Raw genomic sequence first — 14,200 nt, 5'->3', positions numbered from 1 at the left:
GCTGCAGAGGCTGCTGGAAGCTTCGCAACCCAGTGCTCAACCGCTGCGCCACCAGGGAGGCCCTGGCTGCACATTATTATCAGATAATTTAAAAAGTACTGTGTGGAGCCCAACCCTGGAAATTCCCATTTAGTAGGTCCAGGGTAGAGCCCAAGTATCTGTATTTTTTAATACTGTAGCAGGGAATGAAACAGATAATCTTTCTCTTCCTGGTGCTTAAATTCTAAGGGCGCTTTGCTTCTGGTAGAATCTGCTAGAATCCCAAGTGATTCTAACATGCAGTGCAGACCAAGAATTAATGATCAAGAGATTAACACATTTACCCCGATTCCTTCCTCCAAGTTCTCAATGTACTTGGGAGGGTGGGGGAAGAGTCTACTAACTGCTGATGGGAGTAGCAGAACCTAGACTTGCCAGCAGTGAGCACAGTAGAAATGCTTGGCCCTGGCAGTCAGCAGGACCTGGGTTCAAATTCTATCTCTACTATTTATCACCTATGTGCTCCTTGGCCTTTCACTTCCGCTGTTGTGCAGATATTTAAAAAATTTTTTAAAAACATGTATTTATTTATACAAGAGCTGGGGTATAGGCCAGAGGCCCAAGAGGGTGAGAGAATTCACCAGAGTGCGGAACAGAACAGGCAGATGGACCAAAGTCCATTGTTGAGGGAAGCAGCGAGTGAGACAGGAGAGGTCTGCGTGGGAATCTCCCTGGCCGGCTGGGAATCGAACCCGTGCTGCAGGGGCTGTGGACAGCTTCATAGCGCTACGCTCAACCTGCTGCGCCACCCGGGAGGCCCCTGTTTTGTGGATTTAATGGGATGATATAAGGAAACGCAGGGCATATGAAAGTGCTTCACCAACAGAAGAGGTTGGGTTTTTTTAAATTATTTTATATATATATATATTTTATATCATTCTTAGTTTTTGTACAATGTATGCTTTCTTCTCTCAGCTGCAGTCCTCGTAAAATTCCCACCACGAAGTCACCCGTCACATCACCATAGTCCCTTGTGCTCTTTCCTCCCCTGTTTATGATTCTATGACTAAAAGCACCTGCAATCAAGTTCATTAGTTCCCTATGAAAAATGATATTCAACACAGATGGCAAAGGCAGGCATGAAGAATTAACATGCTCTTGACAGTAACACCAAAATAACATCTAAATACTAGTCATGCAAACAAGCTCCAATTATATAAAGGTGTTAAAAAGGATGAAGGAAAAAATGAACAAATACATTTTCCTTTTTCCTCCTTCATTTAGTAAATGAAGCCTAAATGACATAGCTTAGAAATTCTTTTTAAAATGCAGACTGATGGGGCCTCCCTGGTGGCGCAAGGGGTTGAGCACTGCACTATGAAACAGTTCGCAGCCTCTGCAGCACGAGTTCGATCCCTGGCCAGCCAGGGAGAGCCCACATGGCGCAGGAGACTTCTCCTGACTCGCCCACTGCTCCCCTCAGCAGTGTACCTCGGTCTGGTCTATCTGCCTGTTCTGTTCCCCACTCTGTCTCTGGTGAATCCTCTCACCCCCCTGCACCTCTGGCCTGTACCCCAGCTCTTGTATGCATAAATAAATACATCTTTAAATAAAATAAAATGCACACTGACGAATAGCTTATTTCCTCTCTGAAAGGTCTTCAGCTGGCAAGTAGGAGTTGACCAATACGTCCTGCCACTTTATCTGGAATCAGAGCGACAAAGGAGAAGAGAGCTGAGATGGAGAACCCCAATTCAGAGGGTCTCACCTGAGGTCTCCAAGAGGCCTGTGGACTGCGGACCGGCTGCCCACATTCCCACACGTACACCAAACACATCCCTGAAGAATGGCTTGCCCATAAATACATTCTTTGTCATAGGTACAGCACTACCATGAATGAACACAAATGCTCTAGATGTACATCCAGCTGAACTCAGCGGCCCTATAGATCACCGCTACCACATGGCGGGGTCAAGGGGTTCACTTTTGCTGTTAGTAAGGCATCTTCATACTAAAAAGTCAAGCAACACCAGCCCAACTCAATCATTTTGTTGATGAGGTCTTGGAAGATCTTGGGAACAGATGGGAGTCCAGTCTAGGTTTTCTAAGTCCCATACAAGAGGTCCTTGTCCCACAACATAAATCCCTTCTGATGGGGCCACCGCGCCCACAGGCAGCTAACAGTCAAGGCTGTGTCGTCTCTCTTCTCTCTTCTCTTTCTAAAGGAGGAGAGGACAGTCCTATTCTCTCCCTGGGAATATTCCAGAGACTTTCTGTATCACCTGAGTATCCTTTTTATTTCCCTTCCCTTCTTCCCACTCCACTCTTCAGCCCCCGAGTTCCACACATTTAGGGCTCCCAGCACACTCAGTCCCTTTCAGGCTCTTAAGCTCTTTAAGTGCCCCTGGACATTGAGTCTCAATATGAAATGGAAATACAGCCGCCAAGGGACTAAAACAAGGAATGTGCTAAGTATTACAAAATATGCATATGCATGAGTGTATTTTACAGCTAAAGCTCTAATATCTATGGGGAATAAGATTGAAAATTGGAATATTCATGAATAATCATTTTATTTACTTTGGACCTATTGAGAATAGGCTCTAATAGGCTCTTGATAAATCCATAGCGTACCAACTTTTCTAAATATTTTCCAGTCTAATACTTTAGTTCACTGTCCCCAGTGATGGCTTACTAGGATATAAGTGCCACTGGAACTTAAGTGCCACGAGGAAAAGGAATTATCTATTTTACTCACTGCTTTCCCTCCAGTGCCTAGCATAGTGCCTGGAACATGGTAGGCATTCGATAAATATCTGCTGATTGAACCAAAGGCAGAGGGAAGCAGGGATGGTAAGTTTATATCTTTATTTAGTTTATATAGTTTTATTTTGAGAAAATGGAATGATCTGTAAGGGAACTACCGATTTCCTAAAATCTTTGTTCAGTCTTCAATTATCCCGTAACATTTGAATTAACATCCTTCCTGAAAATATTTTTAATATCATTCATTAAAGGTATACAAGTAATATATGCCTTCTAGGAAAATCAGAAACTACCACTATGTAGGAAGAAGAAAAGCCCCCTATGATTCCAGGACCCAAACATAAAACCACTAGCATGCTAACACACGTCCTTTTAGACTCAGCTGTGTGCCTATTTACACACACAAAGGCACACACCTGACACTCCCAGAATGCTTTGCCCTGGACACTGTGATTTGGAGTTTGTCCTCTTCCTTTGAGCCCCCTTTGTTTGTTGTTACAGCGCCTTCCCCCTCCTCCTATGTTCTAAATAGATTCCTCCCCCAATATTTAGGTCCTTCATGCAAGAGGATTTTTTCCTTTTTCCCTCCAGAGGATTCCTGGACTCTTACTTCAATGCTCACTTCCATGTGGCCATCTTCCACCTGCCTCTTCAGACCTCCCTTTTCTCTGGGACACCAGAGCTTGCCTCCCCATGGCTAACACCAAATGCATGGTTTCCTGTCAAAACCAGATGCCTCAGTCATTTAGCTCCACTGTGACAGAATTCCACAAGTCATCCTCAGTGGAGTTACCTCAAGTCTCCCAACCCCACATCCAATCACTCAAAGTGACTTCCTTCCTTCCTTCCGTCAGGCCTCTCACCCACCTCTTCCCATCACCATCATGACTGTGGAGGAGCTTGTGTCTGTATTACTTCCCACCTGGATCTCTTGCTTTCTGTGTAGCCACACGTCCATCAAGCCAAGCACTGCTGCCAGTTAACTTCCTAAAATGCTTCTTCCATTTTGACTAACCTACACTCAGAAATTAGGGGCTGCTTCCCACTCTTGGAGAATGATATTCTAGTCCCGTCATCATTTCATCTTAACGACTTCCATCCTTATCTCTCATTATTCCTTAAAGCAGACACTTTAATCTAGCCAGCCCAGGGTACTAATTCACCCAGCTCCAGAACACTGATTATAAACATTTATTATGTGCAAAATCCATTCATTTACTCAACAAATTTTTACTAAATTATTCTGTCAGGTAAAGTAGTGGTGCTGGGGAGCAAGACAGACCGAGTCCCTGGCCTCACGGAACTTAGAAGACAATGGTTAGAGGGGAGACCCCAGGACCTGGCAGTACCAGCCCACAATGCTTCCAATCTTCCATTAAAACATCAAGTGAGCCAAGACCTCCCTCAGGGCTGAACTTTGTGGCTCAGGCTACATGTGGAGAAAGAGTTCAGAAGAAAAGGGGGTTGAGCGAAGAGAGCCATGGAGCGTGGTTTCTTTGAAGACATGGGACTCACCGAGGCATTAAAGGACATGGGAGCCAAGGGGGTGCTTTCCATCAGGGGGTCTGAGGAAAGGCACAGAGGTGGAAAGGAAAGCACAGCAGCGATTGCACCAGCTTATTTTGTATAAAGCCTCACGCAGCACCTATTTAGCAGAGCACATGCTCTGTCCCTGCTGGGCTGGGCTCTGCAGTGGATGTGAAGGTGACTCAGACTCCACTCCACCATGGAGGGATTTCCATCCAGCAAGAAGGATGAGGCAAGTCCATGATGTCCTGCCGTACCCCAGAAAGTGATTCAGAGAAAACACTGAGGCATGAGGATCCCAAGGAGGTGCTTGTCCCTGTTCATGTAAGAATGTTTACAGAATTGCGTTTCTTTATACCCTTGGGCGCCTATAAATAACTGCCTTGTTCCAAAGCACTTTCTCACTTTATCCTATATGACTGGTGAAGCAGGCAGAGTAGGTTAAGACTGATTTCCCGACAAGCAGAATTAAGTGTCATCCTTTCACCATCTATTAAATCATCTGCTTCAGTCAGAAACACAAACGGGCAAGAGGACCAGCACCCCCTCCCACGGCGGCCGCTGCTACAGCAGAAGCGCCTGGAGCAGAGCCCACGTTAAGAAGTTGTATAACCGCAAGTGACACCTGGCAGGGGGAAGGAGGCCACGAGGGCAGTTTGGATTTAAAAGAGCTGGACACAGAAGGCCTCCGAAGGCTTCAGAGGAGGAACCCTGACCCTCTGCCATGCCCACTCAAGTCTTGCCTGTACCACCCCTAATCCCCAGGCCTTTCCCAGCCACAACCATCCCCTCAAGTGCACCCCCAATTTCTCCAGCCCACAGGGTTCTTGCCTTCCACTGATTTCAGCCCACTCATGTTCCTGGGGGCCCACACAGGCCTTTCTGCCCTGGACCTGCTCTCCCAGCCCGCAAGCTGCTGGCCCAGCCGGCCACACTCCACAGCTTATGAAGGACAGACCCCCTGGGTTCTTGGATCCCTCCCCGCACGTGGCCAGCCCAGCACCTGCCGCCACCCACCAGAGGAGCGCCAGGGCCCTGGGGTGGGGGAGGGCCCGACGGCCGGGGGGGGGGGGAGGACCCCACGGCCAGGGCCCAGGGGTGGGGAGGGTCCGACGGCCAGGACCCGGGGGAGGGGGAGGGCCCCACAGCCAGGACGTGGGGGGGGTAGCGGGGGGGGGGGAGGGCCCCACTGCCAGGGCCCAGGGGTGGGGGTGGGCCCAGGGGTGGGGAGGGTCCGGGCGACCCCCCGAGCCTGAGTCCCAGCCGGAGGCCGGGAAAGCGCCAGACGCCCTTCACGAGCGGGCTAACTATCTCCCCCTCCGGACAACCGCGGGGAAGCGCCCGTCGGGGGTGCGCGCCCGCGAGCCCGGGCCGCGGACCTGGGAGCCAGAGCCCCGCGCAGCCCGAGGAACCCGGGGCCGGAAGCCTCGCGAGATCTGGGGTCGGGCTCTCGCAGTGTTGCCTAGCGACAGGGGGACGCTCGCGGGCCCCCCAGCTAACGCCCGCAGTCGCCTTGAATCTCCTACCATGGGGGAAGACGGCGGCCCGCGCGGCTGTGGGGGCCCTAGGGAGCTGCAGAGGCTGAAGCAGAGGGCGCTGGAGTACTACCGGGAGAACGCCGTCCCGCGCAGGCTGGAGGAGCTGCTCAACGCCACCTTCCACCTCCAGCCCGCCGACGTCTACGGGCACCTGGTAGGGACCCGGCGCGCACCCGCTCCCGCCCGCGCCCGCGCCCCCCCGCCCCGCGCTGCGGCAGCGCCGTGCGCATGCGCGCCAGGACGGCGCACGCGCCGCGCCGCGGGCCGGGGTCGGCCGCGCCGAGGGGCCGGAGGACGCGGCCGGAGGGGCAGGGGCTCTGGGCGGCTGGGGGGCCGCAGCCGCTCCCGGGGGCTGGCAGGCGCCGGGGTACCCCTGGCGAGTCGGCCCCGCGCGCCGGGGGCTGTTTGAACCCACATGTTGGTGCCTCGTGGCTCAGCCCCCCGACAGCCGCCTGCTGTTGGCCGCGGGAGGGGCGCCCCGCCTTTGCTGCCCCTTGACTTCGGCCTGCCCGAGCGCCTCAGGCCCCGCTGGGCGCCTCGGCTTCCAAGTTTCACTGCGGCTTCAAGCCTCTGCTGCTTGGCAGGGGCGCCCTGCCCTCTCCGGGTGCCCACCCGCACCCCACCAGCTGCCCCCTGAGCTGCAGGGCCACGTCAGTCTTGCCCACTTGGCCCTGTTCCCTGTGGCATTTCCAGCACGTGTCGAACCTTTCCCAGGCAGCTCTCCCGTGGAGAGCAGGGCACCTTTCCATAGAACCTCCCTAGGTGTGTGCCGCTCTCCAGAAGGGTTCGTGTCTTAGCCTTAAGCGCAAGCACTTGACACAAAGGCAAGGGTTTCCTCGCCGCCAGCTCCCAGACAACAGAGGGAGGCCCTGCCTTGGGGGTTGGCACCGAGGTGAGGCAATATGGCCACACCAAACAGTGTGTCAGTGCTGTGAATATGCACGCTGTGTTCCCCGGCTTCAGTGCCCCATCTTGTAGAAACAGGTGATACAGAGCATGTCCCCTTAATGTTTATTTTCCTCTTTCATGTTTGTATGGAAGTCAGGGAGTTGTAACTGAGTTCCTCATGCCGGTGTTTTATGTGCCATGTCATTCAGTTCTAAAAACCACTGTGAAGGAAAAGTTATGATTCCTCTTTTACCAATAAAGAAACCGTATGCTAGAATTTAAATGGTTTCCCCAAGGGATCCAATTGTTATAGGACAGGCAGAGGGGCAGCCCAAACCCCGCAAACCTGCCTATTCTACATGGGTTCTGCCATCCGCCGCATCAACACAAAACATAGGAGACTTTAATGGGAAGGAACTTTAATAAAACTAGGAAACAATACAGGTATGGCAAAGAGTCTAGTTTCTAAATGAAGCACCCAAAGTTACCCGTCCCCTCGTGGGTAAAAGTCCATCCATATGGGATCGGCCCAGAACAAGGCCCCAAAGCCTGCTACAAGTCTAAAGCACCTTCCAGTGGGGACCCACAGCAAAGGGTCACAAACAACCAGACAAGCCCGGAAGGAAAAGAGCAAAATCAACATCAAGATAAAAGCTGCCATTGTCACCTCCCCACAGGTCTCACCCACATCTGTGTCACCCCGTCCACGACCAAAAGACAAGCGCAGTTTCTTCACGTGTCTCTAGGCTCCATGCGCCTCCTCCAGGTCTCCTGGCTCCATCCTGCTTCCTTCCTCAGTCTCTTCTGCAGCTTCTCCTCTTCCTGCTCAGCTCCACCCTCCCTTGGGTGGGGCAGGGAACCTCCCCCTTTCCTGGGGACCACCCTGTTACACAATGAGTGACAATGAGAAATTTAATGAGTCGGTTCTGGGTCCAAAAAGAGTGCATGATACAGGCAAGATACATGATACACTCAAGAACTATTTGTGGAATGAATGTGATTGAATTCCATTCTCATCCCACTCTCTCCCACTAGAAAAACTGTCCAAAGTTAACTAGTCCAACCCCCTCCCCAAGCCTGTCTCACAGCTACATAGTGCAACAGCTCAGACTAGAAATGCAGACTCTTGTTCTCCAGTGTAATGATCTTCCAGCCGTAGGCAGCTAGATTTGGTTTGTCAAGCCCTCTGGGGGCATATACCTAGATTAGAGACACAAGCTACTGATACATAAAATAATTGGCAAAAAATAAAAGGGCAACATATGGCCATATGCTAGACTCAGGAGCCACTGCTATATGCTGGGTAAAGGAATTCCTGAATGTGGAAGATCCCTGTAGGCTGTGGTAAAGTTTTGGCATGGACTTTGAAGGATGTTCAGATCTTGAGTGGTCCAAAAGGCCACCTCCTTTTCATATCCTTAGTCACTGACCTAGAGTCTGTCATCCTTAGTCTCACCTAGTCCCTCTTCTATTGTTCCTAATATTCAAGTCTGGCATCATCCTCTGCTCAGAAGCCTCCTATGGTTGCCCTTTGAATGGTGAGTGAGATGGAAAGCCTTCTCTGAGTTCCAGTGCTCCTCCTACCTGGGAAGACAGGCTTATATCCCACCCCTCACTCCTCCACTAAAGCCTGAAGGGTGACCGACTTCCCTGCCCTTTGTCCTGTTCACTCTAACTGAAGTATTTTGACCTCCTTTGTCTGCCTGATGAAATACTCCACATCCTCCCAAATGCAGCTCCAGGATGATTTCCTCTATGCTTCTCACGCATACAAAAGGAATTCCTGGACAGGGAAGATCCCTGGGGGTGGGAACTGAATGGCTGTTGAGCATCTATTGAATAGAGACAGTTACCTTGATGTCCCTCAGTGACCCATACCACCAGTATGAAGTAAGCCCCTTGGCATAGATTTCAGACTTGCACATATGATCAACAGTAACTTGACAGGCATTATACAACAGCTTGGTAAGTATATGAATATTGAGGTTCATTGTCTTGGAACATTCCTTCTTGGAAGATTGTCATCTTGCTGCCAGAAGTCCTGCTGAAGAGAGAGAGATCACGTGAAGAGAGGCCCCACAAGTGTGAGACCCCCCAGGATAGCCTGGGAGACAGGCAGATGCCCAGTGAGAGCCTGGATGGCTCTTCCAATCATCCCAACTGAAACATGCAAATGAAACACCTTTGATACTGTGGTCCCAATCAAGCCTCACAGGAGACCGTGGATGAAGAATTCCACAGTTGAGCCCACCCCAGATGGCAGAAACATGAACAAATAAGGGGTTTAGGCTACAGAGTTTTGGGGTGGTCTGTTACAAAGCAGTAGATAATCAAAACACATTATCTTGGGCTATTCATTTGCTCATCTATGAATTGGAGTTGATACCACTCATTCACCTTATACAGTTATTTTGAGACTTGTTTGTTGCTGTTGGGGTGTAATTGACATAAAAATTACATGTTTCAGGTATATAACATAATGCTTCATTATCTGTATATATTGTGAAATGATCACCTCAAGTCTGGTTCACATCTGTCATTACCCATAGTTAGAAAATTTAGGGTTTTTTTTCTTGTGATGAGAACCTATAAAATCTACTCCCTTAGCAACTTTCAAAGGCACAATATGGTATTATTAACTATGGTTAATATTATATTTATTTTATAACAGAAAATTTCTAGCTTTTGACTTCCTTTACCTGTTTTGCCTTGCCCCCTACTTCCTACCTCTGGCAATCATGTTCTTAGAATTTAATGTTATAACATGCCTGATGATTATTAATTATATAAGATTTAATTAATGGAATCCTAATTATATACCAGGCCCTGTGATACCAGGCAACTGTGAGAAACAAGACATAGTAACTCCTTCAAGGTACACATTAAGCACTTGAAAAAATATTTGTTTGTTTCATCCTTTACTGTGTTAGGAGTGCAAGATGTAGCAAATTATAGGGCCTTGTTGAACTGAACTCCTGGTAATACACAAAGGATATACTACATATTTTTCCTATCCTAATTCTATCTAAGCTCTCTTAGACATCTACTTTGTAACATGCAAACAAAAACATGGGTTCTCATGAAAGGGCCTTTGCTTTAGTTCTACTGGGGCACCACTCTTCAGTGGCATGTGATGGGGTTAGATGGCCCTTATGTAGGTTGAAGTCATTAGGTTTTGAACTGAAAGCTCAAACTGAAGATTCCCCCACTTCTTCTACCCTGGCCTCTTCTCCTCTACGTAGAAACACCATCTGAATCTTCTCATTCAGGCCCCTTTAATGGGCCTTCCATCTCGGTCTCATTATCTTTCTTCCATCTCTTTCTTGGGTCACCTCCAAGTGGTTCCTGCTTTAACGCATCAAGGCAACTGCTATGACCAAGGTTCCAACAATCCTTTTTGAACACATTGTTCTATTCATGAACTGATAAGTGAAATGTGGCCTCTGCATAAGTTTTCATGATTAAAATACTCGATTCCTTGCTGGAGGAATAAAAACTGGCCCACTTAAGATCTCTTCAGTTGGAGTACATGACAGTGTTGTAGAGAACCATGAACTTCAGCACCTTGGACAGAAGGAGATGTTAGGGAATTGGGCTGACTAGAGAAGGGCAGTTAAAAATCAAAATCGACAAGCAACTATAAGCCAGAGACACAGTAAGGGGGGAGCGGGGAGAGAGGTAGGAGGGATTACTGTCAAAATAAGGGGGAGTAGGAAGTGTATGAGGACTATAACCAAGATGAAAAAGCATACATTGTGCAAAAATGAAAAATGATGTAAAAAATACATAATATAAAACATTTTTAAAAAGTAACACAGGGCCTTTAAGTGACGAAATGGATGGGGCTGTCTACTGACAGTCAAAAGATAACACATTCTACCAGAGACCAACACTTGGCTAAGTCCAAATCTTGGGACATGAGGACAAGGTAGGTCTGAAAGGGCGAGGCTACTCCTGGCACATGGAGGATACTTGGAGAGGTTTAGTAGAAACCAGAGTAAATGTTTGATCTTTCAAAAGTACATGAATGACTTTTGAAGATAAGTGAGATGTGATTACATGACATCTGTGCTTTTTTGTTTGTATCTTAAAGGCAAACTGCTTTTCTAAACTTGCAAAGCCTCCCACCATATGCAAAGTAGTGGGGAAAAGTGTCCTGGATGGACTGGCACTTCCAACCCTGCAAGTGGAACTATTCTGCACCATTCAAAATTTCCCCAAGGTATGAGGCAGCATATATGTGTTCTTATCTCTGTCCTGGCCTCATTTATTAGCATTAATTGCCTAGCATTAATTTATTAGTATTAGTTGTCTAAACTGTGGAAAGCTAATATTTTGAAATTCTGTGTTTATAAAATACACAGGAAAACACATGCAATTTGTAGGTACTCATGCACATAAAAGCATGACTCAAACACTCAACCATGATGGCATCATTTGTTAAAATTTTGGTATAAATATGACATGCTAAGACAAAGATGACCCAAGATGGAGAAAGGAAGTGAGGTAAACATAGTTTCAAAACTCTGACATTAGAAATATGGTGAGTTCGAGGGGCGGAGCAACATGGCGGCAAGGAGACGCTGCGAGTAAGATCTCCCATTAAAAAAAGTTAATAGGGAGGAAAAGCGGCAGGTCCCAGTGAGAACTGGGACACGGAAGATAAACGGACGACTCCAGCAAACTGCCCGAAGAAGAAAGTTGCCATAAAAGAGGACGAGAAGGGAGGGAAGCGCAGAACCCTGCTCCCCTCCCCCGCCCACAGAGGCGGCACTCTCCGACCGGCAGAGAGGAGGGAAACAACAAACCAAAACGCCCAACAAGAAAAACGGATGCAGCAAGCGGGACTGTGAGTGGAAAGGAACTATTTCAGCCACCACACCCCGTGAACGGGAGCTGAGGCGAACCCTGCAGGATCCGCCGCGGAGGTGAGCTCCAGCCGCCATTAAAGAGAGCCCCGCCCACCAGGAGGAGACCAGCACCAGCACACAGCCCCGGCCGCCCGGTAAGCTTGCGCGAAAGCGGCGCTCGGATTGCAGCTGCCCAGGCCCCTGCGCCTGCGACCTAGGCTTGCGGGGAGACGGCGGAGGCCCTCCCTGAGTGAGCAGGAACAAGGTGCCCAGGCAGGGGAGCGGGATTCAAAAGGCGCCATTCCCGCGCCACTGATCTGGGCTACAGCGTCCTGGAACTGAGGGCTTTGGAACTGAGACCCGGGCGGAGGCCCTCCCTGAGTGAGCAGGAACAAGGCGCCCAGGCAGGGGAGCGGGATTCAAAAGGCGCCATTCCCGCGCCACTGATCTGGGCTACAGCCTGCATCCTGGAACTGAGGGCTTTGGAACTGAGACCTGGGCGGAGGCCCTCCCTGAGTGAGCAGGAACAAGGCGCCCAGGCAGGGGAGCGGGATTCAAAAGGCGCCATTCCCGCGCCACTGATCTGGGCTGCAGCCCGCGTCCTGGAACTGAGGGCTTTGGAACTGAGACCCGGGGCACGAAATCAGGGGCGTGGGTTCCCCACGACGGTGGGGCACAAGGCAGACACAGCACCCCAAAGCCGTTGAGGTGTACCCTACCATCCCCGCTCTGCTCCCTGTCCCACGGGGTGGAAAATCAGCTCCCCAAGGGCTCTAGGAGAGATCTCTGGTGCCACCTAGCGACTTGACCCCAGCACAGGCTACTGAAGGAGCTAGTGGCCAGCTGGGGAGTTAGCCCACACCGGGCCCCTTCTGAACAAGTAGTCTGAGCCCACAGGGAGAGCGAGCACCCACAGCCGGGGCAGACCAGGCGCGCAGAAGAGTGTGCCTGAGACCAGAAGCGCAGGGAGTGTGTCCCACATAACCATTTTAGAACAGGGACATTTCTTCAGTAAAAACTACCTGCAGAAGGCTTCCTCAGGAGCCAGAGGTGAGCGGGGGAAGTTCGCCCACGCCAGACCCCCTCTGGCCTGCAGTCCAAGCCCAGAGGGGAGCAGGAACCCACCGCCGGGGCAGACCAGGCGCACAGGGGAGTGTGTCCCCACATCAGCATTTTAGAACAGGGACCTTTCTCCAGTAAAGGCTGCTTGAAACTGACAGATGACTCCTGGAAGAACCAGAGGGGAACAGAGAAGCCCACCCAAGATGCCGGCCAGTCCCAACAACACAGTGTCCCAACGCATACGGCAAATTAGAAAACAGACAGTAGGGAGGAGAAGAACCACACGCAACCTAGCAACTCTCCAGAGAAAAAGCACACCACAAAAAGAAAGCCAGCCCCCAGATTGCAACGACAATAACTTGGAAGAATTTCTGAGCCTTCCAGAAAGAGAATTTAAAATTGCCGTGATTAAAAAACTGACAGAAGTCATAAAGGAAAACAATGATAAGGGAAAAATAATCAACGATCAGAAGAATGCAATTGAGTCCCTAGAGAGGGAAAACAATGGTCAGAAGAAAGAAATTGAGTCCCTAAAGAGGGAAGTAAAAGAAATGCAGGAGATCAAAGAATTAATGGAAGAACTAAAGAATTCTGGGAAAAGCAATGAAAGCAGAATAGATGAAATGGAAGAACGAATAAGTAATCTTGAAGACACAGAAATAAAAAGAACCAAAACAGAAAAGGAAAGAGAAGTACGAAGGAAAAAGAACGAAGAAAGACTTCGGGAACTATCTGACTCCATGAGGAAAGGAAATATAAGAGTTATAGGAATACCAGAAGGAGAGGAGAGAGATGTAGGAACAGAGAAAATATTCAAAGAAATAATTGAAGAGAACTTCCCAAATGTGAAGAAGGAGCTGAAAATTGATATACAAGAAGCAAGAAGAACACCAAACTTCCACGACGAAAGGAAAAATACAGCAAGACACATAATAGTAAAGCTCCCAAGAATCCAGGACAAGGAAAAAATAATGAAGCTGGCAAGAGGGAAGAAACAGATAACATTCAAAGGAAAACCAATCAGGCTGACATCAGACTTCTCCGAAGAAACACTACGGGCAAGGAGAGAGTGGAGGGACATAGTCAACAGACTCCAAGAAAACAGATGCCAACCAAGAATACTCTATCCCGCAAAGCTCTCCTTCCTCTTTGAAGAAAGAATATGGACCTTCCCAGACAAACAGAAACTCCGGAATTTCATTGCAACTAAACCCCCACTCCAAAAAATACTACAAGGAGTCCTAAAGCCAGAACCTCAGAGCGACGAATAACAATGAAAGAAGGCCAAAAAAAAAAAAAAGTTATTAAAAGAATAAATAAATAAAATCAAAGGAAAGACAAACACAATGGCAAATACAGATGTTAACATATCAATATTAACTCTAAATGTAAATGGACTAAACTCTTCAATAAAAAGACACAGAGTTGCAGCCTGGATTAAGAAACAAAACCCAACCTTTTGCTGTCTCCAGGAAACACATTTAGCTACAAAAGATAAAAATAGGCTCAAAGTTAAAGGATGGAAAACAATCCTACAAGCAAATGGACCAAAAAAGAAAGCAGGAACAGCTATACTTATATCAGATAAAA

At 48.8% G+C, this 14,200-nt stretch overlaps 1 protein-coding gene across 1 annotated transcript in view; it reads left to right on the top strand.

The window, feature by feature from the left end:
• Nucleotides 1–5,799: 5,799 nt before the first annotated feature.
• Nucleotides 5,800–14,200, top strand: part of ENO4 (enolase 4) — a gene marked incomplete at both ends in the record, with an annotated part of 29,676 nt that continues 21,275 nt past the window's right edge. The window contains 2 exon segments of the mRNA XM_084244584.1: nucleotides 5,800–5,964; nucleotides 10,792–10,920. Coding sequence (XP_084100710.1) covers nucleotides 5,800–5,964; nucleotides 10,792–10,920 — 294 coding nt within the window.

The sequence above is a fragment of the Talpa europaea genome, assembly GCF_964194135.1.
Source record: "Talpa europaea genome assembly, chromosome: 10".
NCBI lineage: Eukaryota > Metazoa > Chordata > Mammalia > Eulipotyphla > Talpidae > Talpa > Talpa europaea.
The sequence above is the reverse complement of the archived record's forward strand: the minus strand, read 5'-3'. Positions and strand labels throughout refer to the sequence as shown.